The 24,924-nt window shown below is 40.1% G+C and overlaps 2 protein-coding genes across 3 annotated transcripts in view; one reads left to right on the forward strand and one right to left on the reverse strand.

The window, feature by feature from the left end:
* Positions 1–19,987, reverse strand: part of STAM (signal transducing adaptor molecule) — a 68,298-nt gene extending 48,311 nt beyond the window's left edge. For both annotated transcript variants that reach the window (XM_059910003.1, XM_059909993.1), the window contains exons 1-2: positions 19,767–19,987; positions 2,535–2,619 (exon numbers count right to left, since the gene is read on the reverse strand). In XM_059910003.1, coding sequence (XP_059765986.1) covers positions 2,535–2,619; positions 19,767–19,806 — 125 coding nt within the window. In that variant the 5' untranslated portion in view covers positions 19,807–19,987. The remainder of the gene's footprint in view (positions 1–2,534; positions 2,620–19,766) is intronic.
* Positions 19,988–20,259: 272 nt separating this feature from the next.
* HACD1 (3-hydroxyacyl-CoA dehydratase 1) overlaps positions 20,260–24,924 on the forward strand; it is a 49,599-nt gene continuing 44,934 nt past the window's right edge. Inside the window, exon 1 of the mRNA XM_059910035.1 lies at positions 20,260–20,301. The gene's annotated coding sequence lies outside the window, so the exon portion shown is untranslated. The remainder of the gene's footprint in view (positions 20,302–24,924) is intronic.

The raw sequence follows: 24,924 nt of genomic DNA on the forward strand, positions 1-24,924 counted from the left end.
CAGAGGCCATGCTCTCAGCCACTCAGCTATTTGCTTTCCTCCACACAACAAAAATTCATAGACCTTTCATCCTACAAATCTAAGTCTACTAGATGTATATAAATTACTATTATACAAGGCAAAACACAAATAAGAATGGTTTTGATAGAGTGCTTTGAGGATTCAGGTTTTTGGTAATGATTTTCAGTACTAGGGATAAGGAAAGCCTTTGTGGAAGAAATAATAGCCATAGTGGGTCTGGAAGGATATGAGACACAGAGATAGGGGAAGGGAGAAGAGAATATTCGACACTGAAGGAACAGAATGACCAAAAGCATTACAATAAAGCGGAAAAGCACTGGCAACTTAAATATTTGAGTTGAAAAGTACAGTAACTACAGAAGAAGTAAATGAAAAATAAATGATTCAGAGGCCTAAGGAGGTTACTAGACTTAACTCAGTACGGAAGACAGGGGAGTAACATGGTCAGAGTTGTCATATGACCACTGGCTATAAGAACTGGACAGAAAAGAGATGGAAACAGAAGGAAACGCCAGACGTTAATTCACTAGGCTAGGCGTGGTTAAGGATGGCTCAAGTAAAGCAGGGCCAATAGAAGTAGAGAAAAAGGAACAGACACGTAACAGATAGCAACTACTCAAACGTCAACTAAATTAAGGAACTAACCAGGGTGGAAGGGATGCAAAGACAACAAAGGAGATGGACGAGGCCACAATCCTGGGAACCTGCCAGAGGGAGCACATTGCGGACTAAAAAGGGCTTGAGTGATGGGGTGGAAAGGACGTAAAGACAAACTGCCCTGCCTGGTTTGACCAAGTTCAAGAACTTAACTAAGGAGACTCTATGACATCAACATCGTGAGAGAGATTATGGAGGTGTGCTGACAGAATTCAGTAAAAAACTAAATGCAGAGGAGAGTCTGAGGTTTTAGGTGTGAATGAAAGAATAACCTTGTCATTAACAGCGACAGGGGACAAAGGAGGGAATGTAGGCTTGAAGCAAAAGGAGACATGAGTTCAGGATTCTAGATGTGAGACCGAGGCTTATGTAGTGTGATGTTCAGAAATTATGCTGCATCCCCAATATCAGTGCTTGACTTAGGGATTCAGAGCTAAAACTATAGATGTCACATAAAGAAACTTGAAAGCTGGGAGATTTCAAAAGAAAAAGTATCAGGTAAAAAAAAATGGACCAACGAAAGTTTAAGGAACTATCTCTATTTAGAAGGGAAGGAAGAAGAGCCAGAGAAGGCACCATCAGAGAGTTAAGATTACCACCAGAAGAATCAAGCAGAATCCAGCAGTGCTCCCAAACATTCTTCACATGAAAGTATGTAAATAAGACAATATTTGTGTGGCACAAAGGGGTAGATGTGGCTACTAATCACTGGGAGTTATTAACCCAGGAATGAAGGAAACCATTACTCTGTACACCAGTCAATCCCCTTGAGGCACTGTTGAGAAAGCCCTGTATTACCAAAAAGTCTGAATGCCAGAAAGTTTACAGTTCTATTTCCCTAAAACTGTCTCTCTTTCAACAGTCACTGATTAGTTGGGTCGAATGGGCAGATGTGACAAAGAAGAAAAGAACACAGAAATAACCAAAAAACTTGGTAATTGAGAAATCACTGATGACTTTAAAAATCAGTGGGAATGGAAACAACCTAAATATCCATCAACAGATGAATGGATAAAGAAGATCTGGGGAATATATATATATATATATACATACACACATATATATATAATATTCCATTTGATATATATAGCCATTGTGTGTGTGTGTGTGTACACACCCACACACACACAATGGAACACCACTCAGCCATAAAAAAGAATGAAATAACGCCATTTGTGGCAACATGGATGGACCTAGAGATTATCATACTAAGCGAAGTAAGTCAGAAAGAGAAAGACAAATATCATATGATATCACTTATATGTGGAATCTAAAATACAACACTAATTAACATATCTACAAAACAGAAACAGACTCACAGACATAGAGAACAGACTTGAGGTTGCCAAGGGTGGGTGGGGGGAGGGAAGGACTAGGAGTTAGGGATTAGCAGATGTAAACTATTACACAGAGAATTGATAAGCAACAAGGTCCTACTGTATAGCACAGGGAACTCTATTCAATATCCTGTGATAAACCACAATGGTAAAGAATATGAAAAAGAATATATGTATAACTGAATCACTTTGCTGTACAGCAGGAATTAACACAACATTGTAAATCAACTATACTTCAATAAAATTTTTTTTAAAAATCAGTGGGAGAAGTTAGATTTCAGGAGGCAATTATGGACAAGGGAGAATAATTAAAGTATCAACATTGTTACCAGTCACGTTGCCCCTCCTGGTTACAGGGAGTAACCTAAATGGGATGATTCCTCAAATCTCGCTAGCAAAAACATTCTCTTTTTAAACTAAATTGTGATTGTAATATGCTTTACCTTCTAACTCTTGTTTCATTCATGTTAATAAACAGGAAGAATAAATAAAAATCCTTTGAAACTTTGCAACACTTACCCAGTGCGAGACTGACCGACTTTATCACAAATATCCAAAATGAGGCCCCAATCCTCAGCAGTATTCATCTCACTGGTTGCTTTCTCTGTATATTATAAAAAGAAATCGCAGACACATTATTTTTAAAAATCTTTAAGAGGTAAATGATCACATTCAAATTACCAAACTGTAGTATAATCAAATATTAACAAATCACAATAGGTGTCAACACCTGGTTAATGAAATATTTAAGTCCATCTTTAAAAGGAGGTAGGGCACCTTTATTACCTATCATAATTATTTTCCCCATTTATACTTCATTTGTTTGTTACTTAGTATCAAAAAAAATAGGCCACTGATTTTTTGTTATGAAAATACACCCGCAGGCGCACACACACATGCGCGCGCACAAATCTATCCCTTTCTGCACACAGAAAGACTAAAATAAGGAATACTTTCATTCAAATAATTCTTAGCTTTACTCACCAGCGAAGGACCATGACTAGACACAGATCTCTACCAAAATATTTCAGGTAATTAAATTAATTAACTATCTAGTTTTGTTGATTTTGCTGTTTTGGGGGGAGGTGCTGAACGGAAGAAAACCAAGCTTTAACTGAATATTTTCCCTTAAGTAAAAACTTGAGAAGTTGAAAAAAACAACAGAGGTATGGCAGATTGAACCAAATCACCTAATTTAGACCCCTTTCTTAATTACAATAAAGGGACTTTTTTCTTCTTTAACACAAACACACAAGGGTAAGGAAAACATGAGAAGCAATAACAGCAACAACATCTCAGAAGCTACAGGACAACATCGATACATGGTAAACTACTCAGAAGACCCAAGAAAGGTGAATCCTGTATTGACAGTGAGAAAGAAAAGCTTAAGAACCAGCTTGGTGCTTTGCGACAACCTAGAGGGGTGGGATAGCGAGGGTGGGAGGGAGGCTCAAGAGGGAAGGGATATGGGGATATATGTATGCATATGGCTGATTCACTCTAACACAGTACTGTGAAGCAATTATACTCCAGTAAAGATCTATTAAATAAATAAATATTAAAAAAAAAAGAACCAGTCTGTTGAATCCTCAGAAAATTCAAGTACTCATAGCAGAAAGAATGTCTGCAATTGAGAATGAAGAAGAAAAAGTGGACCTCCAAGTTAGCAAAATCGGTTAATGCTGTTTGAAATGTAGGTAGTCTCTACTTTGCTTCCTTACAGGCTCTAGCAATCACCTCTCCCCCTCGGAGCAAATGAGTGATGGTTTACTTTCTGCAGGTAAAGCAAATTTTTTTTCTAGACGAGGAGACACCAGGTATAGTTGAGACTTAGGCACCAAAAATAAGCAATTACTTCCGTTTTCCAGTCCAGCACGTAAGGAGCTTGGAAGTATTCCCTTCATCCTAACAAGTAAAACAGTAAACAAAGTGAAAAGTCCACAACTCTTCTTAGATACCTCAGAAGTGAGGTCACAGGGCAAACTGCTGCCCCCAAAATGAGACAAATAGATAGGTGGATACAGAGAATCACAACTTAACAGAGCAGAAGCCCGTAAGCAGAAACATCTCCAGGAACCAGTATCAGGGCACAAAAATCTAAACTGAAACTGACAAACTGCTGGAGGAGAAGTGTGCACAAGTCTGAGAGTTAAAACTCCAGAGAAGCCTAGGCTTAGGGCAGTCCCCACACTTTTGTGAGCTTTTTTCTTTTTATAAATTTATTTTTTTTATTCATTTATTTTTGGCTGCATTGGGTCTTCATTGCTGCGCACATGCTTTCTCTAGTTGCCACGAGCAGGGGCTACTCTTTGTTGCTGTGCATGGGCTTCTCATTGCGGTGGCTTCTCTTGTTGCAGAGCACGGGCTCTAGAGTGCAGGCTCAGTAGTTATGGTGCACAGGCTTAGTTGCTCCACGGTATGTGGGATCTTCCCGGTCCAGGGCTCAAACCCGTGTCCCCTACACTGGCAGGCGGATTCTTAACCACTGCACTACCAGGGAAGCCCTTTTGTGAGTTTTACTTCCATGGGTTCTCCCAGGTTCTCAAGATGCATATCACAGAAAATTTCTCCTATTTTTCCAGCAGGGGGAGAGAAAGTGATCATTTTGAAATACACCAGAGAATTCTCTTCTTAACAAGGCCTACTCTCAAGAGAAATAATTTTACCAGCACCTAACTAACTAGAGTTTTATCAGAGATTAACCCACCTCGGGGAAGGGAAATCCCAACGCTAGCCCGCTCTAGCCTTCCACGTGCGAGAAGGGGAATATCCAACTCCAGCCCACTGTAGCCATCCCGTCCCAACTTAAGGGAGAGCAGCACATGAAAATTCACTCCCTGGGGCAGAGGCTCACTGAGCCCTAATCACAGGACTATCAGTACCTGATTCTCACACCACTAAAGGCTGGTGTCCCTTCATCTAGTACATCGTCTCCAGCTTCCAGCAAGCCACACTCTATAATGCAAAGACCACCGTTGGAAGAGACCAGACTAGCATCAGAACCAGACTCAGATATGACAAGGATGTTGGAATTATCAGACCAGAAATTTTAAAGACTATGATTAATATGCTAATAAGAGCTCTAATGGAAAAAGGAGGTAACATGCAAGAACAGATGGACAATATAAGCAGATATATGGAAATTCTAAAAAAGAATCAAAAAGAAATACTGGAGATCAAAAATAGTATAACAGAAACGAATGTCACTGATGGGCTCATCAGCAGTCTGGACATGGCTGAGGCAAGAATCTCTGAGCCTGAGGATATGTCAATAGAAATTTCCAAAACTGAAAAGCAAAGAGAAAAAATGACTGGCAGGGGGGAAAAAAACTGGAACAGATTATCCAAGAATGTGGGAAACTATAAAAGCTGTAACAAAGGCATAATTGGAATACCAGAGAAGAAGGAGAAAAAGAAATGAAAGAAATATTTGAAGCAAGTATGACTCAGAATTTCCCCAAATTAATGTGAGACACCAAACCACAGGTCCAGGAAGCTCCAGGAACACCAAGCACAATAAATGTCAAACAAACCAACCTCTACACCTAGGCATATCACATTCAAACTGCAGAAAATCAAAGATAAAGAAAAAATTAAAAAGAAGCCAGCAGAAAAAAACATCTTTCCTATTCAAAAGTAAACATAATGATTACACCTGACATCTCAGAAACCATGCAAACAAGGAGAGAATGGAATCAAACAGTGTGGAGAGAATGGAATCAAACAGTGTGGAGAGAATGGAATCAAACAGTGTGGAGAGAATGGAATCAAACAGTGTGGAGAGAAAATAACCACCAACATAGGATTATATACCCTGTGAAATTATTCCCAAGGAAAGGAGAAATAAAGACTTTATCATACTAAGAAACATTGAGGGAACCCGTTGATAGCAGACTGGCTTTGCAAGAAATGTTTTAAAAAGGCCTCCAAGGGGAGGATATAGGAGACATGTATACACGTGTGTGTGTACGCATGTGTGTGTGTGCAGGCGTGTGTATAAGTGAAATGAATCACAGCAAGGACACCAGGAACAAAAGAGAGAAATTAGGAATAGTTTGCTACTAGAAGGTGAGTTGTACTACCAGTGAAGTGGTACAATGTTATTTGAAAGTGGACTTGGACTAGTTGTAAATGTATATTGTAAACTCTGAAAGTAGAAAAAAAAAAAAGTATAACTGATATGCTAAAAAAAGAGGAAAAATGGAATCATATAAAATGCTCAATTAAAACCACAAAAGGCAGGGGGGAAAGTATAAGAAACAGGAACAAAGAACAAGGGCTACAACTAGAAAATTGTAACAGATATGGTAGATATTAATTCAACAATATCAATAATCACTTTAAATGTTAATGGTCTAAATACAGAGATTGTCAGAATGATCAAAAGATGAGATCCAATTATATGTCATCTACAAGAACCCACTTTAAATATAAAGATACATATAGATTAAAAATAAAGGGATGGAGAAAGATATACCATGCTAACACTAATCACAAGGAAGTGGGAGTAGCTATATTTCTGACAGAGCCAACCCTGGAGCAAGGAAAATTATCAGGGACAGAGGCATTACATAATAGTAAAGGGGTCAATTCTCAGAGAAGACAACAATCCTTAACATGCATGTGCCTAACTACAGACTGTCAAAATAACTGAAATAAAAAGTAATGGAACTGCAAAGAGAAACAGATGAAGTCACTATTATAGTTGGAGACTTCAACACCTCTCTGTCAGAAATGGACAGTTCCAGGAGACAGAAAATCAGTTTAAGGACATAGTTGAACTCAACACCACCATCAATCAATTGGATATAATTAACATCTGTAGACTATTTCATCCAACAACAACAGAATACATTCTGCTCAAGCTCACCTGGAACATAACAAAACAGACCATATTCTGGGCCATAAAACACACCATAACAAATTTAAAAAACTAGAAATCATACAATGTCTGCTCACAGGCTACAATGGAATTAAACTAGAAATCATTAACAAAAAGAGCTGGGAAATCCCCAAGTATGTGAAGATTAAATAACACACACTTCTAAATAATACACAGGTCAAAAAAAGGAGAAATATTAAAATATTATGAATTAAACAAAAATGAAAGTACAACCTATCAAAATTTGTGGGAGGCATTTGATATCAATGCGTAGTGGGAAATCTGAATTTATACATCAGAAAAGAGAATCTAAAATCTCTAATATAAACTTCCCCCTTAGGAAACTAGAAGAGGAAATTAAATCCAAAGTAAGCAAAAGGAAAAAATTTAGAGCAGAAATCAATGAAATTGAAAACAGAAAAGAGAGAAAAATCAGTACAACCAAAAATTGGTTGTTTGGAAAGATCAATGAAGTTGATAGACAGGGTAACCAAAAAAAAAAAAAAAAAAAGAATGAGAGAGAAAACACAAATTATTAACATCAGAAATGAAAAAGGGAACCTCACTACAGATTTCATGGACATAAAAAGGATATTAAATGAATATTACTATGGGTGAAGAGCATTGAGAGAATCATGGGAGCCTCCAATTTATAACCAGTCAGTCAGAAGCACAGGTAACATCCTGGACTGGCACCTGGAGTGGGGAGTGAAGGCAGTCTTGTATGACTGAGCCCTTAACCTGTGGAATCTGATACTCTCCCTAGGTAGATAGATAGTGTCAAAATTGAGCTAAATATGTGGAACATCTAGTCAGTGTTCACTGAAAACTGAAAAACTTCTTGGTGGTGTTGAATAAAAACACATAGTAATTATCAACAACTCTATGCCCACAAATTTGATAACCTAGAAAAAAATGGGCCAAGTCCTCAAAAGACACATTTGCCAAATCACAAACAAGAAAAGGCAGACAATCTGAATAGGCGTATATCCATTAAAGAAACTGAACGAATAATTAGTAACCTTCCAAAATAGAAAGCACCAGGCACAGATAGGTTAATGGTGCATTCTACCAAACTTTTAAGGAAGAAATTATACCAATTCTCTACAATCTCATCTAGAAGACAGAAGCAGAGGAAATACTTCATAACTCATTCTATGAGGACAGTATTACCCTAGTACTAAAACCAAAGACATTAGTGGAAAACGACAGTCCAATATCTCTCATGAAAATATCAATAGATGCAAAAATCCTCAACAAAATATTAGCAAATCCAATGTAGAAGAAAGCAACTTAGAACAAACAAGAGCCTATATAAGAGGAAAAAAAACTTCAAAAAGAAATAACTGTTATCTTCTGAAACAAAAACTATACCAAAGCAGAAGGTAACCTGTCTTGACTGGAGCACTGTAATGCCAAGAACAGATTTGTTAAAAGACAGCATCTCCAAGATGTTCACTAATATTTCCATGTTTTTTAACCTGAGATGGTTTGGGGGTAGAAAGCCTGATCCACACCAAGATTCTTACCTATAATGATAGGTCTTCGTGATGAGATAACGGAATTCCTGATCCCCTATTCCCCTCAATGCCCTGCTACCTCGTTCAACAGGCAACACTTATTTCCCCATTTTGACTTACTACTGAGAGCTGGAGGTCAGTAATAGCCAGTTTAAAAGCAGAAAATACAAAGCAGCCAACTCTGTCCAAATTCTTCATAGGTTTGCAATACCTGAGCCATATCACGGTCCCAAGGGATATAGCAACACCTGCCAGTTAGTCACTGCCATGGAGAACTATCCATAGAATAAAATAAGGTGGCAGTGGGTGATGGGTGATGACCAATGGGTAGTGGCAGATAGGGTACCTATGTCCAATTACCCTACCATTTTCTAAAAGCAGATTATTCACACAAATTAATTCCTGTTAAGAATTAACACAAATGTCCAAAACATCTGAGATCATGGTAAGGTGACTTATTTGCAGGAAATTACAAAAGCTGGACAGATAGTCAACAAAATGGAATAAGTTTCTAGTCTAGGCCAGACCCTATCTGAAGTAGCTCAGACTCTAAAAACCGAAAATGAAACCAACAGATAGAGACCTGAATATATATAGAAAAAATATCACAAGCAAAATGCAAAGCCTAAAGCAAGTTGAAAAAAAGGTAAACACCTGGGAGGAGAGAGAATGAGTATCAGGAAAGGATTCTCAATGTATTTCGAAACTAAGACAGAGGGGAACAGGATTAATAATACACTCTTATTTCTATTTAAGTGAATACAGTAAAGTTATCAAAACAGAAGAGAAATATAAAGAAGAATGTAGGCTGGCTGAAAGAGAGACTACTTTGTGAAAGGCAGGAAGCACTCTGAGACCCAAAATACAAAATGAGGCATCTGTATTAATTCAAGAAACACCAGAAAGCCTAGAAAATCTTGAGCAAGGAAACAATCTGATCAGAGCTGGACTTTTAAGAAAAAAATGAATCTATTGCCAATATGTAAAAATGGTTTGGAAGAGGGAAAAGAAGAAAATATAATGAGAAACTTAACATTACTCTGGAAGCTAAATGGGTTACTTTGAAAGCAAACGTCTAAACGCTGTTTAATTTGTTCTCGCTGGCAGGTATGCCAAGAGGATAACTGAGCCAAACTGACCTGTTCAAGCTTCCATAATTGTAAATCCCTTGAAAATAACAATTTCTACTTTGGGTAATTCTTTCAATATTCATGCTTTCAGCCTAAATGCTCAATAAGTAAGAAATCTCATCATGTAACTGCAATATGAATCCATAAAAGTCATAGAAACATAGACCTTTAATAGCATCTACTTTAATGGTTTTCAAATTTTACCTTTCAGCGCAGAAACCCTCTACAATGTAATTCTGATGCTGACTATGCAGAGTTAGCACGCACTTCACGGGCTGAGGGCACGGACTCCCCAAGTCTCCCCTCGCTTCAGACACAGAAACAAGCTCTGGGCTTTCCAGCCACATGCACTTCTGACCAACTGGCTACAAATTCAGGGGTTTCCACTATCCCCTCAGGTTCGATAATTCACAGAACTCAGAAAAGCATTTATAATTACAGTTTTATTATAAAAGATACAAATGACAACCAGCCAATGAAGAGAGACGCACGGGGCTAGGTCTGGGAGGATCTCAAATGCAAAGCTTCTGTGCCCTCAGGACTCACCATCCTCCTGGCACATCAGTGTGTATCACCAACCAGGAAGCTCAACGGAGGTTCGGTGTCCAGAGTTTTTATTGGGGTTTCATTATGAAGGTATGGTTGACTGAATGATTGGCCACCTCCTAGAACTCAATCTCCAGGCCTCCTCCCCCTTTCTGGAGGTCTAGCTGATATCGTGTGACTCAAAGCCCCAGCCATCTTATCACAAGGTTAGTCTTTTTGGAGCCACCAGCCCCCATGCTGAGTCATCTCTCTAGCATGGACCAAGGTATTGTCCCAGGAACCCACCATGAGTTAGAAAGATGCACCTATCACTCAGGAAATTCCAATGATTTACAGGTTCCCTTCCAAAAAACAGGGACAAAGATTAGTAAAATTCTTTATCATTCAACAATCTCTTTTATACGAAAAATTTGTCTTAAAGGAAACCAATATGTGAAGTAAATTCAAGTGGAATTGCTCTAACTGAGGAATCCCAGAGCCCTACCCCATAAACCCCCAATACCTTTGAAGCCCAAGAAGACTGAGTGAGTCATCCTGAACAATATCCTCCAGTCTAACATTTACAGTCCACGGATTCAGCGTCCACAGGTCAAAAATAGTCAGAAAAAAAATTCCAAAAAGTTCCAAAAAGCAAAACTTGAATTTGCTGTGTGTGGGCAGCTATTCACATAGCATTTTCATTGTATTTACAATTATTTACAAAGCATTTACATTTTATTAGGTGTTACAAGTAATCTAGAGATGATTTAAAGTATATGGGAGAAATGGGGACTTCCCTGGTGGCACAGTGGTTAAGAATCCACCTGCCAATGCAGGGGACACGGGTTCGAGCCCTGGTCCGGGAAGATCCCACATGCCGTGAAACAAATAAGTCCATGCGCCACAACTACTGAGCCTGCGCTCTAGAGCCCGTGAGCCACAACTACTGAGCCCGCGAGCCACAACTACTGAAGCCCGTGCGCCTAGAGCTCGTGCTCCGCAATAAGAGAAGCCATCGCAATGAGAAGCCCGCGCACCGCAAGGAGGAGTAGCCCCCGCTCGCTGCAACTAGAGAAAGCCCGCGTGCAGCAACGAAGACCCAAAGCAGCCAAAAATAAAAAATAAAAAAAATAAAAAAAGTATACGAGAGGGGAATTCCCCGGCAGTCCAGCGGTTAGGACTCCGTGCTTCTGCTGCAGGGGGCGCGATCCCTGGTTGGGGAACTAAGATCCCACGTGCTGCGACATAGCCTAAATAAATAAATTAATTAAATAAAGTTAAAAACAATAAAAGTATATTTGAGGATGTACGCAGGTTATCTGAAAACATTATGCCATTTTATATGAGGGACGTGAACATCTGCAGTTTTGGTGTCCACGGGAGTCCTGCAGATATTGAGGGATGACTGTACTTCATCTTAGAAAAGGAAAGCAAGTTATCACTTTGATCTGGTAGTGCACTTAATTCATCATCCTCACTGACTGGTAGCCAAGCAGATTTTTTAAAAGCTTAGTGCATTTTTGAAAAAGAACACACTTAAATCTTAAAACCTATCACTCTGTTTAAAAATAGTTAAGCTTATTAAAACTTAACTTATTAAAAAGTAAATAGTTAACTAGAAATGACAAGCTTATGTCTGATAAAACACAAATTGTCTATTATCATAACTAAGGATGATCTGAATTAAGGCATACCCAGGAGTGTCTGGTATAGTCGTTAGCAGATATTATGCTAAACATTCTCCTATGCACAAACAGGATCAGGATCTGACTCAAACTTAAATACACAGACCAGAAATGCAACCCATTTCAGAACGCTAAAATTGTTCACATTATTTATTGATGCTGCCTCAAGATCAAGAGCTATAGCACAGTTCTTCTACGTTGTAAAACAACAAATACTTTTTAAATCAGAAAAATATAAACTACCAGTAGCAGTTCAACATGGCTTTGTGAATAGCAAATGAATTCAAAACTATTTTCTAAGACAAAAACACGGTATGTGGGAAAATAACACACACTTGCTTCTAAAGAATTCGAAGCTTCATAATGATCTCATTTTATCCTCAGATTATCCTTTTCCTTATACCCAAAAAGAGGAGATTGAGAAATCTGCCTAGCAGTACCCAGAAAAAATCACACACTGAGCCTCATTTGAATTTCAGTAGTCTTCTCAATGGATTGAAGCACTTTTTTCTGATAAGCAGCTACTTTTGATTTTCTCAAAATTTATGACTGCCAAAGATTTGGGGAGGTAAGAAATGCTGAGAGGATGATTGCCCATCATATTCAGGCTACAGGAAAAAGACTGTCATTCAGTCAGTTTGGAGACATAAAAGTTCATCAAAAATGGCCAATGGAAAAAGCAAGTCCTAAAGAAATTACCCTCTTTTTGAGATCGGAATCAATTTTTCAAAAACGTTTGTTTCACCGAATATCCCTATCCCTCCTGACCACTGGAAATTCCATTGGAAGAGCAATCTGAAGCTCTTCTAACCAGAAGTGGAAGTAGGTGTCAAAGCAACAGCATGAAAGCATCTCAGAAAAGAGCACAAAATAGAAATGAAAATCTAGAAGCATTAGAAAGAATAGCTTACAGGAGAAGTAAAATAAGAACAGAAGAAACAATAAGCACAATATTTCTTAACCCAGTGGATATCAGACCTTTAACAGACCTGTATTCTAGATTTTTACATTTTTCTCCTGAGTATGTTTTTACAGTAACTGATTCCAGCCCTTAGACTCTGAGTAGCCTCCAAAGGCTCTGAACGATGTCTGCCTTGATTATAAGAGGAGTTAAAATGCATCCCTTGCATACTACACGGCAGGTACTGGGCTAAGTGCTTTACGTGCATCATCTCCTCAAAATAACCTTAATGAGGACTAAGGAAGAGAAAGCTATGGCAGCTCAGAGGATCCACAGATGAAAAAGCCATGGTGTAAAACCAACAAGGAAATATGCCTTGAGGGAAACAGTGGAGACTGAAGAGGTAAAAAAAGGAGCCACATGCTACAAGGTCTTATATGCTACGTTGAAAAGTTCAAATTCCTGTGAAAAGCTGTAGATTCACTGAACTATTTTAACCAGAGGAGCCATATGATTACATTTACATTTTAGAAATATCACTGTCACCTGGAAAATGACTGGGGACAGACTGGAGGCAGGGATAACAGAGCTACTGGACTCTCCTAAAAGAGCAAGCTAAACCTGCTAGGCAGTGGCGATGACAACAGAAAGGAAGGGAGGCCTGACGGACGGACAGATGAATGGACTCAAGAGCTATCAGGAAGAGAAGCACACAGACCACGGCAGCACCAGAACCCTGGAGGGCAAGTTCAGGGTGGCTGGGACAGAGTAGACAGTATATATTTGCCATGGGGATGTAGAAAATTACAACTACAGAATTTAAGAACGACTCCCAGGTTCTTGACATATCTGACTAAGTAAACTGAAGTACCAGTCATGAGAACAGAGGAAAAGCAAACTTGAGAAGAGAAATTTGAATATGAGTTTGAACATGCTGAATTGGAATAGTCAAGTCCAGTAAAGAGAACGTCCTGTGCTTTTTAAGTGTTCCTCATAGCAACTCCTTGAGGTAGATATTTTTATCCCTATTCACACAAGTGGAAAGTAAACTCAGAGGGGTTCTGTACTTGCCTATGTCCATATTTTGCCCACTTACTAAGAGCAAATGCTGCACCTGCAATTTAAACCCAACGCCCAAGCAAGGTCTTTCCATCACACTAAACTGCAGGAGAAAAATGTGACATTGACATTTACGAAGATTAAACTGGTTGTGGTTTGGTATTTACTGGGCTAGCAAAACAGACTAAAAACATGTCCAATTCTGTAGGCTATGAGCCGGTCCAAAGTAGTGTGGCTAGGAATGCAATGTAGTATAAAAACAAAGACATGATGATTTGGTAGAGGCAGGGTAATGATTCAAAAATGCCTCTTTGGTTTCAAATCAAGATAACTAGAACATTATAAAATAACTGCATAACGAAGGAAGAACTAGACTGGAAAGATAAGTTCAGTTTTCTGATACACTGATTTTTGATTTTTGAGGTGATACTAGAACACCAAATAGATACGCAAGACCAGAACGATAGCAAGATATCAATAACTCATCCTTTAATAAATACTTATTGAGTGTGTACTATGTACCAGGCACTGTCCCTGAAGTACGAGGAACAGAAATGAAAAGTTCTTGTCCTTGTGGAGTTTACATTCTACACAGGCGGCAATCAATCAACCAATCAATCAATCAATGTGAGGTAGTTGAGTACTATAAAGAAACAAAATGGAAGAAGGACACAGAGAGGGTAAAGATGGGTATTTTTTACAGAAGGTAATCAGGGAAAGCCTCTCTTAGAAACTCTTCTGAACAGAGTCTTGAATGATGTGATGGACATCAAGACCTTCAAATACCTGAGGGAAAAATAGCCTAGGCAAAGAAAACAGCACAATATAGATACAGAGGCAGGAATGAGCTTGGCATATTCAGACCCAAGAAGCTTAGAATGAGAGAGGGTGTTTGGAGACTGTCATCATATCAGAGACATAGGAAAGGCCAGACTATGGGCCACACTAAGGAACTTGCATTTCCCTGTAAGTGGGATGGGAAGCTCCTGGAAGGTTCTGAGCAGGTAAATGACAGTACCTAAGATTTTTAAAAGATCACTGACCTTTGTAAATGAGAACTGATTGTAAGGGGCAAGAGTAGTAGCAAAGAAGCCTGCTAGAAATCTCCTGCCACAGTCTATGAAAGAAAGAACGATGACTGGAGTAAGGTAATAGTGATGTGAGAAGGAGAAGTGATGAGATTCTGGATATATTTTTAAAGTAGAGCCAGAAGATCTTGCTGATAGCATGGATATGAAGCATGAAGGAAAAAGAAGAATCAGTGATGATTCCTAGACATTAGAGATGAGTGACAGTAAATATCAATGGTGCCATCTACTGAAATAGGCAAGGATGAAGGAATGAGCAGGTTTGGGGAAGAAACCAAAAACTATTATTATCTCTATATCCCATGTTAAAGATAAGGAAACTGAGGCACAGAATATCTAAGCAATTAACCCAAAGTCACACTGCTGGTAAGCAGCAAACCTGGTAATTGAGTTCAGGCAGTGTAGCTCCAGAGTCTGAATTCTTAATGCAAAGCTAAATTGCCTCCTAAGACTCCAAGGGGAAAAAAAGTCTCAAAAAAGAAGTTCCAGAACTGAACATTTGGAAGTCACAAAAAGGAGAAGGCAAAAAGACTAAAAAAGAGCTAAGCAGAAAATCGGAAAAAGTTTGGTGTCCTGGAAACCAAGTGAATAAAGTACATCAAAGAGGAATGCTAAGAGATCAACAAAGAAATGAACTAGGAATTGACCGATGGGTTTGGCAAGACAGAAGTCACCAGGGACTCTGAAATAAAAGCTTGATGGAATGAGTTATCTTCATAATTTAAGAGTTGAACTTAGCAAGAAATATAACATCCAAAATGAGATTCATGTATTCAGTAAGTGTTTACTAAATGCTTATTAGTGCCAGAGACTGGTCTACGTGTTAGGGATACAGTAGTGAACAAACCAAACAAAAATACCTGTCCTCATGGAGCTCACATTCTAATAACATATTTAGGCGCTTCTTCAAAGAAAAAGTGATCACCAGTATTTTATCTCTATATATGAAATGTTACGTGGTATAAATCAGTATGTAAATTTCCAATTTACCATTTCAGTTTATCAGTTTATTGATGAATAAAGCTAAAGGCAATTAATTTTGAAGTAGTAAAAATATATGCTAATGTTAAGTGATAAATATATCAAGTGAGTTAGTGGGAGTACTTTAATATCACTGACATACTCACTGATGGACAAACTAAGAAGAAATATTGTTAAATGTATTCTACATACTATATTCTACATGCTATACTAGTGAAAAATTTTAAATGGGAGTCTATTGTACTCTGTCCAAGGATGATTTGCTGGGAGTCTCTGGCAGGTCTTCTTAGATAAACTTTCACGATATTTTGATACATGGATCGTGAGGAGAGAATTGATCCAAACACTAAAACCTAACTTTAAGAAGTAAGCTTTTCCGGGAGTTCCCTGGTGGTCCAGTGGTTAAGACTCCACGCTTTCACTACCGAGGGTGCGTGCGGGTTCAATGGGGAACTAAGATCCCGCAAGCCACACAGCAGTGTGGCCAAAAACAAACAAAAGCAAAACAAAAAACAAACAAAAAGTAAGCTTTTCTGGAGCAAAACAATGTTCCCACACTCAAGAAGCTTACCGTCTAACAGGCTCAATGGACACGTTCTCAATTCAACAAACTTTTATTAAGCACCTACTCTGTGTCAACCAGTAAGAGTTCAGGGGCTTAACACAAGATATAACTAATTTCAATACGAAATAATTTGGTAAAGACAAAAAGTGTCCCAGGAGTTTTGAAAAGGGTGGAGATTACAGTGGGCTAGAGCAGTGTTTCTCAACTGGAAACTATTTCGTGCCCCCAGGGGACATCTAGCTATGTCTGGAGATGTTTTAAATCATAACTGGGGTTTCGGTGGGGAGAGGTCAGGGATGCTGCTAAACACCCTACATTGCAGAGGACAGACGCCCACGACAAAGACATTTATCTGGTCCAAACCATCCGCAGTGTCGCTAATAAGAAACTCTAGGTTAGAGTAATCAGGAAATGATTCAGGTATGAGTTGGATTCTGAGTTGACTTTTAATCATAAGTAGGTGAAGAAAGGTAGAAGAAATAATACAAGCAAAAGTATAAAAGCAAGAAGGAGCCTGTGTCTGAACTGGGTGGCATAGGTACTGGGAAAGGTGTGACATTAAGAATCCAATGGTTCTTCATGACCTTTTTTTTTTTTTTTAGATTCCATATATATGTGTTAGCATATGGTATTTGGTTTTCTCTTTCTGACTTACTTCACTCTGTATGACAGACTCTAACTCCATCCACCTCACTACAAATAACTCAATTTCGTTTCTTTCTATGGCTGAGTAATATTCCATTGTATATATGTGCCACATCTTCTTTATCCATTCATCCGATGATGGACACTTAGGTTGCTTCCATGTCCTGGCTATTGTAAATAGAGCTGCAATGAACATTGTGGTATGACTCTTTTTGAATTATGGTTTTCTCAGGGTATATGCCCAGTAGTGGGATTGCTGGGTCGTATGGTAGTTCTATTTTTAGTTTTTTAAGGAACCTCCATACTGTTCTCCATAGTGGCTGTATCAATTTCCATTCCCACCAACAGTGCAAGAGGGTTCCCTTTTCTCCACACCCTCTCCAGCATTTATTGTTTCTAGATTTTTTGATGCTGGCCATTCTGACCGGTGTGAGATGATTATCTCATTGTAGTTTTGATTTGCATTTCTCTAATGATTAATGATGTTGAGCATTCTTTCATGTGTTTGTTGGCAATCTGTATATCTTCTTTGGAGAAATGTCTACTTAGGTCTTCTGCCCATTTTTGGATTGGGTTGTTTGTTTTTTTGTTATTGAGCTGCATGACCTGCTTGTAAATTTTGGAGATTAATCCTTTGACAGTTGCTTCATTTGCAAATATTTTCTCCCATTCTGAGGGTTGTCTTTTGGTCTTGTTTATGGTTTCCTTTGCTGTGCAAAAGCTTTTAAGTTTCATTAGGTCCCATTTGTTTATTTTTGTTTTTATTTCCATTTCTCTAGGAGCTGGGTCAAAAAGGATGTTGCTGTGATTTATGTCATGAAGTGTTCTGCCTATGTTTTCCTGGACTTGAAGATATGGGGAGGGGGAAGGGTAAGATGTGACAAAGAGAGAGTGACATGGACATATATACACTACCAAACATAAAATAGATAGCTAGTAGGAAGCAACCGCATAGCACAGGGAGATCAGCTCTGTGCTTTGTGACCACCTAGAGGGGTGGGATAGGGAGGGTGGGAGGGAGGGAGATACAAGAGGGAAGAGATATGGGAACATATGTATATGTAAACTGATTCACTTTGTTATAAAGCAGAAACTAACACACCATTGTAAAGCAATTATACTCCAATAAAGATGTTAAAAAAAAAAAAAGAATCCAATGGAAATGTGGGTTCAAAAGGCAACAGGATATAAAGGTGATTGGGTAGTTGGAAGCTAGATTACATACGACCATGAAAACTAGATCAAGGTGCTGGCAACAGAAGAAGAAGGTATTAAGAAGTTGTTTTATTGTACACATTTGCCCTGGAAATTAATGTGGTAAGTTATAAACCTGCTTGAGAGCAGCAGCATGCTGCTTATTCATCACTCTCTTATGTCACTGAGCAGTGTCCCGTAAATAATGTGTGCTAAGTGCTTATTAAATTAAATGTAATTTCCCAATTATTTATTTATTAACTATTACTAGTCATCTCTAAAGTTCCATCCACTGCTAAGATTCAGGACATTCGTTTAAACTGGCACCGAAGAAAGCCATCATTTAGTCGGTGCCCACCATAGAAAGGCACTGTAGGAGGCCCCTCTACACGTACTATTCCACTGAACCACAAACAGAATGTGTTTTCCCTCTCTTTAAAGACGAGGACGTTGGGACTCAAAGGGCTTCAGTAACTTGCCCATGAGTCCACTCTGAGCTAGGCAGTGGCAGGGATGGGATTGAACCTTTTTCTAGTCTTAACCCAAACCTTCAAGCTTCAGTGGCAGGCTGTAAGTTACAGTTAAAAAGCAAAATTCAAACCTTTGATCATTAAGATATACAAAGACATGAAAAACAACTCCATTAGGGTGTCCTTATTCTTCTTTACTCTAGCAATTAGGCACGGTATTTAACTTGCTTTCATTCCACATGCGTGTGCCCCAAATGCTAGGAGCATTCAAATCACCCCCAAATTCTCTCCCCGAAAACTCAAACTCCTGTAATTATTACCCTCAGACCAGGAAAACACACACACACACACACACACACACACACACACACACACACACAAACCTGTTGAACTGGTATGATCAGTACTTAAAACCGATGATTCAGAAAACCAAAAACAGACCATTTCAAATTCAGAACAAATAAGTTAGCATTTTCGGATCCCAGGTCCTCTTCCACACTTAAAGTACTGAGACCTACCCAAGGAAGGCAGCCCAGTGTCTCCGGCCCTCAATGACGTCTACACTGTTGCCAAGTATTCCATCTTCATCACTCTCTCCCAAAATCTCTGACAGTCCGCCCTGAACCAGAAGCTCTGTCCTCCCGTTACAGTTCTATCACAGATTTTAAAGTCCCCTAAGGAAGCCAACCTAAAACATTCCCGCAGTTCCAGACGTCTGACATGTGTCCCGGGAAACACTCTATCATACGGCTTATCATCCTACGCTAGCGGAGACTCCCTAGCTCTCGACTCTGTCCTCCCAGAAGCACCGTCCCAGCACCAGCTCCCGCCCCAGCTGCTCCTCGGCGGCCTTCGACACCCACCTCTCCAGCAGTTCTTTCGGAACCCACAGCCCCAGCTCAAGGCCCGTTTCCCAGACTCTCACAGTCCCCCTTCTTTCCAAGAGCATGCACCGAACCCCCAACCTCCTCCAAACTCTTACAGAAAAGAGCCTCAGGGAAGGGGCAGGACTCGCCCGGCCCGGGGGGTCCAGACCGTCCGCCGCGAGCGGGCAGAGCGGGCTCGCGGCCCGCCGGGGGTGGACAGCGGGCGGCAGAAGCACCTACCGACGTCCTGATCGAAGGGATTGGTGGCAAAGAGAGGCATCTCCACTGCGTGCTGAGGTGTCCGCAGGGACTCCCCCTCGACACCGCGGGAGTCAGGGTACGACCGAGGAACGAAGGCTCCTCAGGCAAAAACAGCGACCGAGACGGACCCCCCCGGAGTCCGCGACAGCTCCTCCTCTCCCCGACCCTCAGCTACCGCGGCAACAGCAGCGGCGACGGCGGCGACGGGAGCGGAGGAGCCGCGAAGGCCCCCCCCGCGCGGAGCCTGTCGGGAATCTGGGCGACCTCGGCGCCGCCTGCCCAGAACCTGCCCGGAACCTGCCCCGCCCAAAGCGGCCCAACCCCAGCGCCCCCTTCGCCCGACCCCGCTTTGATTAGCCACACGGGAGAGTGGCCGTGATGCTTGCGCTTCCTGCTTTGGCCTTGGTCGGGAGCCTCCGGAGGACGGGGTCCTCCGGGCGCGCCCAAGCCGACTAGCGAGCCAGGCGTGAATCAGAGGCTGAGTAGAAAGAAAAGGGGTCGAGGCTGGGGAGAGGTAAGACCTTTTCTCCCACCCGTTCCGTTGGTTGTCACAACTTTCTGGTCCCTGGGGAGGGGGATGGAAGCCCCTTCACTCGGGGGCATCTAAGTAAAAGGGCTGTGAGTTCAATTCTCTGCCTGCGGTGACGAGGAACTTGCTTGGTGAAGTCATGTGAGCGGGGCGGCTTGGCCAGAGTCCCCACGAGGGGCGTGTCGGGCGCGCACAAGGGGAGTGTCGGGCGCGCACAAGGGGAGTGTCGGGCGCGCACGAGGAGAGTGTCGGGCGCGCACGAGGGGAGTGTCGGGCGCGCGGTGCTCGCGGCGGCTGAGGCTGCGCTGGCACCTTCCCGAGAGGCCCGAACGCCCGCTTCGGAGGCTCGGTCAAAAGCACTTCTGGCTGGGCATTGGCACCTACTGCCTGACTGTGCACTCACTAAGCGATTACGGTGATTGGCAAAGCAGTGGCACAGGGCAAGAAGGTTTGCGATACCCGCCCCCCCGTCCCCAAACCGAGCAAAAATAGAAAACTGAAAAATGGAGCTAGCGATTGATTAGTGGTTCTTAATAACTTAAACTATTTCGTCATTTTATTTATAACTTTACCAAAAAAAATTCTCTATATCCTGTAGAAATGTTAAGGAGCATCTTCTAGAGATTTTTGCATCCCTCTTGGAAGGAACTTAGAGCATCTTGCATGTAAATTGAAGTTATGTAAGTCTACCAGAATTAGAGCACTTCCGAATGTAGCATGTAAACGTTTACAACGTGTGGACAGCAGGATTGGTATTGTGGAATACGAGGAGGGCTTAGAAACATCCATTAAGAATGAAGTCCCGTTTCTAAAAGTGAAAAACGACGATTAGAGTAGCATTTAGATGCGTGTTTGTCATTGAGACAAAGATGAGAAAGAGTCAGGGATGTGGGGAATCGTACACTCACAATGTTGGATGAAATTATTACAGTCTCCCTACGAGAAATATCTGGAAGTATGTAACACAAGCTTTTAAAACCGTGAATACCTTTGGACCCAACAATTCTACTTTTTGCAGTTTATCCTAAAGACATTCTTTAAGAACGTGAACAAATATATTCATGGCAACCTTGTTTATAATATCAGAGCATTGTTAAACACGAAAATGCCCGACATTAGGGATTGGACACATTACTTCCCTCTTGGTGCCTCAGTTTCCTCATCGGTATGAAACAGGAGTAATAATCAGGTTGTGAGGATCAAATGGATTCACACAAACGAAGCCCTTAGGTGCCCAGCATACAGCAAGCGCTAAATAAGTGTAAGTAATCGTTTTAACTAGTATTGGTTCAGTAAATCATAGTACAATGTAAAAACTCCCCGGCTATTAAAGGTGATAATATAGATCTATATTTACATAGATAGACATTTAAATACATAAGTTTGTAAAAGCAGCTTATAAAGCCATATGAGATTACAAAATACCCCCAACTTTTAAATTCTGAGAGGAAATAGGTGAGAATATTACGATTATCTCTGAATGGTAAGATTTGTGATATTTTGCTCTTTAGGCACTTTATATTTTCCAGATATTTTAGTGATGATTCTATATGTCTTTCAAGAGCAGAAGAAAAGTTAACACAGCAATGTAAAAACTGTGGTACATTAGTGCCACCGGTTCTTAACATTTTAAGGAGCCAGTACCAAAACTTGCTTGTGTTTCATTATGATGAGTATACAATTCTTCCAAAACATCACTCTTGATATGTAAAGCAGAGCATTCTCTCTCAAAAACCGGTTCTTGATTACTGGGCTGACAGAAACAGGTGTCTACCTCAAGTTCCCGGGCATTAGTGTCTGGGGCACATTATCATAATCGCCATGTATCAGAGCCAAATATTTATGAAGATGCATTTGGATGTGCTTTGTGCTTCACTGAATAATTCTGTTGCCAGCGATAAGCTAGTGATCAAATTGTTCAAGCCTTGATCATCAATATGTGAGCACTGGAAATAGTGAAGTAATAACACAACTATTAGTCTTGATAGCATTATCTATGTATTCTGACTTAGAAGAATGGTTATAGCTCTTTGGGGCTTTTATCATTAATATGCTATAAATAATAAACATTTTTAATATTATTTAACATAAAACCAAATAGAAAAAGTGCAAGTGGTTTGTATTTTGAGGTTAGCTTTCCATTATTATCCCTTAAAACATTAAAACTACATGAGTTTCACTTTTAGTTTTACCATAGTTTTTAAAACGTTGTACAGACACTTTCAAGTGTTTCTGTAATATGTGTTTACGAAATTCTATGGTTAATTTTTAAATGTTAAATCCCTTTTTTTTGTTAGTTTGATTTTGAAAATTCTTCTGTCTTTAAAAACAAGACAGCAACATGCAAGTGGAGTTACTCCAGGAAAAAACTATAATTCTAAGGTTTAGGAAAAGAAATATCCTAGGAACATTACTAACACTACTTTAGTTCACACTCTTATCATCCTTTGGATGAATTATTACATTCGTCCCCTACTACGTTTTTCTCCTTTCCTACTGCTATGGACTGAATCGTGTCCCCACAGAATTCAGATGTTGAAGTCCTAACCCCTAACGTGATGACATTTAGAGATGGAGCCTTTGGTAATTAGGTAATTAGGTTTATATGAGGACATGAGGGTGGGGCCCTCATGGTGGGATTAGTGCCATTATAAGAATAGACACCAGAGACCTTCCTTTTTCTCTTCTCTCTGCCATGTGAGGACACAATGAAAAGGCACCTGTATCTGGAAGCCAGGAAGAGAGAGCTCCCCAGAACCTAACCATGCTGGCACCCTGATCTCAGACTCCAGCCTCTAGAACGGTAAAAAATAAATAAATTTCTGTTGTTTAAGCCACCCAGTCTATAGTATTTTCTCATGGCAGCTGAGTTAATACACCTACCTGTCTCCAAACCATTCTCCACACCCCTGCTGGAATGATTTTTCTAAAACACAAATCTGATTGTTATTCCTTTAAAATTCTCATATGGTTCTTCAGTCACTCAGTCATTTAATAAATATTTATTAACTCCTTATGTGTACGAAGTACCATACTAGATGCTGGAAATATCATAGGGATAAAAGCTCTTTTATGGAGTATAGCTTATGGAGAATACAGTCATTAAATAAATAATTAAATTCTAATTCCTTAGCATTACATCCTTACAGAACTGGCCCCTGAAAATCTCATTTTTAAATTTTATTTATTTATTTATTTATTTATTTATTTATTTTTGGCCACACTGAGTGGCATGTGGGATCGAACCCATGCCCCCTGCAGTGGAAGTGCAGAGTCTTAATCACTAGACCGCCAGGGAAGTCCCTCATTTTTTTAAAGTCTTTTTTCAGCCCCTCTACTTTAGTCTTTCTGATGCCGCCATACTTTCCATGTCTTCAAACAAGCAATTCGTTCTGCCTTTCCTGCTCTGATTCCATACCCTCTCTAAACCTCCACTCAATTTCAATTCCCAAAAGCCTTTCCTAATTCACACCTGACCTGTACTAGGCATGTAATAAGTATTTGTTAGTTAGTTGATTATTGGCCGTTTCTATCACAGCGCTTAATGGTATTATATTTGTTCCAAGTGTCTTTTACTACATAAAAGCCACCCAACCTTAGCAACTTAGGACAACAATAATCATCTTCTTTGCTTGCAAATCAAAAAAGTGGACAGAGCTCTGACGGCACAGCTTGACTTTCTTCCACACAGTGTCAGCAGGGGTGGCTCAAGGCTGGGATGACTTTACACCTGGGGCTGCAGTCATTCGAAAGCTTGCACACTTACATGTCTGGCCACTGATACTGGCAGTCGGCGGGGTCATTGGGGCTGCAGCCCAGAACACCTACAGGGAACCTCCTATGTGTCAGCATATCGGGCTGCACGTTGCAAGAGGCAGGAAGAGAAAACCTCCAGTTTCGAAGACCTGAGCTAGGAGGCGGGCACAGCAGGGTTTCAGTCACATTCTACTGGACAAGCTGTGGCAGCATCTGCACTGATGGGGAAAGGAAATAAAATCCACCCTTCGATGGAAGGAGTATAAAAGAATTTGGGGGCCATATTTGAAAGCTGCCACACTATTGTAACTTTTTACTTGTTTGTATAGCATTGGTCTGTGACTCTCTTATCTTGATATTTCCAGACTTTCCACTAAGTGTTCCATAAATATCTGTTAAATGTAGTAATAAAATATGTCACGATTAAATTGGCACACTTCTCTTACCAGCCGTGAGAAAGTAACAGGTTCTGGACTTACCTTTCACCATAACCAAGAGAAAACTGGATAAAGTATATGGAACAACTGATTTCAGACCTAAACCAACAGACTGGGATCCCAAGGAGAAAGGGAACAAGCAGTGAGCCCTATGATTGCCACAGCTTTCTGTCCAGAGTCAGTTTCTGGACTGTGCCACAGGGAGGGGAAACCCCAAAATTACCAAAAGGGATAATAAATGACATTTTACAATGATAAAGGCATAAATTCACCAAGAAGACATAATAATATCAATTGTGTATCAACCTAAAGACAGAACTGGAAAAAAAGGAAGCAAGATTTACATAACTGATAGGAGAAATAGCTGTTTGTTAGCTGTTTTAATACTCCTCTCTCAGGTAAAGATAGAACAAAT

The sequence above is a fragment of the Balaenoptera ricei genome, chromosome 2, assembly GCF_028023285.1.
Source record: "Balaenoptera ricei isolate mBalRic1 chromosome 2, mBalRic1.hap2, whole genome shotgun sequence".
Lineage (NCBI taxonomy): Eukaryota > Metazoa > Chordata > Mammalia > Artiodactyla > Balaenopteridae > Balaenoptera > Balaenoptera ricei.